General features: G+C 52.4%; 1 protein-coding gene across 1 annotated transcript in view; it reads left to right on the top strand.

Annotated features, from left to right (window-relative positions):
• The window catches only part of FAM81B (family with sequence similarity 81, member B), a gene marked incomplete at its 5' end in the record, with an annotated part of 21697 nt that overhangs the window by 17961 nt on the left and 603 nt on the right, over positions 1-3133 (top strand). Inside the window, one exon of the mRNA XM_008949570.1 lies at positions 1168-1363. Coding sequence (XP_008947818.1) covers positions 1168-1363 — 196 coding nt within the window. The remainder of the gene's footprint in view (positions 1-1167; positions 1364-3133) is intronic.

Raw genomic sequence — 3133 nt, 5'->3', positions numbered from 1 at the left:
TCTGCGCCGTCCCAGCAGAGAATTTTCTCCTCACGTTCAGGGACTGAATGTGTTTCTCTGTGGCCACACACAGAGGCGTGTGCTGGTCCCCTGGATGTCACCTCGGTGCAAGCCCAGCCCAGCCCAGCCCCTGGGGGCTGAAGGGCAGCTCAGCATGAGTGCTGGAGAAAGGCAGCTGGGGAGGAGCTCCAGCTCAGGCCAGGGGGGCAGTTGTCCTGCTCAGCCCTGGGAGCACGGGCAGCTGCCTTCATCCTGCTGTGTCCTGTCAGGCTGGACACCGAGCTGCGTGTGCCCAGGGCTGCACGGGCTGGGGGGCCGTGGGGCTGGGGGGCCCGTGGGGGTGAGGAGCTGTTTTGGGAGGCAGAGCAGCAGCCTGGTTAGTCCTGGAGCTGAGTCACTCCTGCACGGGGTGGCGATGCTGTAAACTCCAGGAGAGTTCCACCACCTAAATGTTTTTCTACCTAAAAATGTTTCCACGTGCTAAACTCCCTCTAGGCTCAGACAGCTCTGCCAGCTTTGCAGACACCCTCCCTGGGAGGCAGAGCTGTTGCCTCAGGCCCACAGGGCTCCCCTGGGCTCCAGGTTGGTGGATTTTTTATTGGCCAGACTTGGAGTTGAGCAGAGGACTCAGTGCAACCTGAAGATCACCAAAGGGGTGGGCAGTGGCTCGGCTCAGCTCTGAGCATGTCTCTGAGGAGGGGGAATTGCCTCCAAGAGCTGTGTGGAGGTCAAAAGAGGGAGAGGATCTGTTGGCACCCCTCAGTGAGGCAGCTCTGACAGGGCTCAGCCTCCCCACTCAGGCCAGGACCTGAGCTGGGTTTGCACCACCATGCTGCACCCCTCACACCAGGCTTGAGATGGGCACATGAAAGCAGCCTGACAGGGGTTGTTGGAGTTCCCAGCCTCCCACTGCAGGCCTTGACAACAAATCACTGGATTTAAATGAATAAAGGAATAAAATAATAGTTGAAAAAAAACACCTTTCTCCTGGCCCAGGCCAAATCTCTCAGTTTATTTAGTTCCCTGGGGAGAGTGGATTGACACATCCAGGCTACCAGACCTCACCTGCATCGCTGTCACACGTGGGATGAGGGAGCAGGATGATGAGGCAGGTTAGTGTGGGCACTCCTGCAGGTCTCACTATAAACCTTTGTGATGTATTTAAAGGAAAGAGCAGAAAAAAGGCTGGAAGAAAAGCTCCTGCATCTGTCCCTGAAGCTGGAACAAATGGATAAGCCCCAGAAGTACGAGAAGCAGCTGGAGCAGATGAGGAGTGAGGGAAGATCCCTGCGTGCACAGATCACCAGATTGGAGAGACAGGTCTGGAGGGAGCTCGAGGAAATCCAAAATGAGTACAGATCAGGTGAGGACTGGCTCTCAGGCAATTTGTTTTAAAAATCAATTTCTACAGTAACTTGCTGCTCTAGGAACTGCTTCCCAGTGAAGACAGAAAGACATTTTAATGACTTTTAATGATGATTTTAATGGCTATTTCCCTCTCCCAAACCCCATACACAGAGGCATAGGGGTCAGCCCACGTGTCTTTGCTAACAGCCACCATGCCATTTGCACACAGGTTGCTTTGTCTTCCTAAGACATTGAAGAGGCAATTTCACAACCTTCTTTCCAGATATTTTAGAGCACCTGTTTCTTCTGTTGTGAGGGCCCCCAACCTTCTCTGGGAGGCACAAGCCATTCCCCTCTGCACAGATCCTACTGCTCAGGTGGTGTTTGGTGGGTTTGCACCATTTCCATCCTCTGCTCCCCATCCTCAGCCAACAGCAGGTGTAGAAAGAGGCATCAGGACGAGTTCCAGCTGCCCAGCACAGGCCACACGTGGTGCAGTGGAATTAGGAAGCAGAGAATGTTGCTGAACACGTGGCAGCTGCTTTGTATGGGGACAGCCACAGTGATGTACACCACAGAGCACGAGCTACCAGTCTGAGACAATCAGACTGTTTCAGCAGCAGTGGGAAAGGCTTTCACCTGGCACCAAGCACAGGGCCTTCACAAGGGGATTTTGCCTGCTGTAATCTGTCCTGTGTCACCCAAATCTCATCTATTGTCACACCCTCCACCTGCAGCTGGTCATGGAAACACAGTGGACACATCAGGTTACCCAAAAAAAAACCACTCAGCCTTCTCTTCAAGGGAACAGGGGGCTGAAAATCATTAGATGAGGGCTGCACATCTCACACGCTCTCACCTGAAACTCAAGCATCATTTGCTGCAAGGCTGGAGCAAAAAGAGCCCTGCAGTAGCTGAGGTCCCTGTGCAGGCTGGCAGGGAGGGCTGGCCACCCAGGAGACCACCTGGGTGAGCACAGACACTGTCTCTAAGAAAGCTGTGGCTAAGAAATTCCAGAATAAGCTCACAGTTCTTAACTTCACATTCCCACCTGCAGAAATTAATGCCAGCAGTTATCTGCTCATGCCAAACTTTGGCCATGCTTGTGTTCAAATCCAAGTCCAGCGATTGCTCTTTCCCATGGAAGGGAGCTGACCCCAAAAAGGGGTAAAAGAGGCCCCAGAAGAGGTGTGGAGCAGCGTGAGCAGCCTCTAGACTGCTTCAGCAGCTGTTGGTGCCTCAGCACAGACTGGCATCTTGGAAATCAGAGATGATAGGTCAAGAGTTCCTAAAACTGTGAGCACTGTGCAGGGGTTGGGTTGGACACCATCTAGTCTGTGGCAGTGACAAAATGAACCCGTAGGAAAGAACTGTTCTAAAAGGAAAAACCTCATCAGCTGCCATGTTAGAGTAAGCACTTTAAGAAAATTAAAAAAAAAAAAGAGGAAGAGAATTAATTTTGATCCAGTTTGGCTGTGAGCAGCTGTGTGACATGATGTAGAGAACTGGATGAACGTAAAGAGCCACTGTGCTGTGAAACACCTGGTAACAGCAGCTTGAAATTCTACTTTTCCTTTCTTCATGGACAATATCTGACTGTAAGTGGTCCAAAAATTGTGCATCAGGTGCCCTGTAGGTCTGTTCTGGACAGGGGTGAGTGTGCACACACCTGTCTGTCTTGGCACACACCGACAGGCAGACACAGGACCCTGAGCCTGGAGAAGCTGAGCTCCCACCCCCAGGAGCACACGACACACCAGTGGCCAGCCTGGGTGAAGCCTGATTC

This window comes from Merops nubicus, unplaced genomic scaffold, assembly GCF_000691845.1.
Source record: "Merops nubicus isolate BGI_N331 unplaced genomic scaffold, ASM69184v1 scaffold21830, whole genome shotgun sequence".
In the NCBI taxonomy this organism is placed as follows: domain Eukaryota; kingdom Metazoa; phylum Chordata; class Aves; order Coraciiformes; family Meropidae; genus Merops; species Merops nubicus.
Note: the sequence above shows the minus strand (reverse complement) of the source record. Positions and strands in the feature narration are given on the sequence as shown.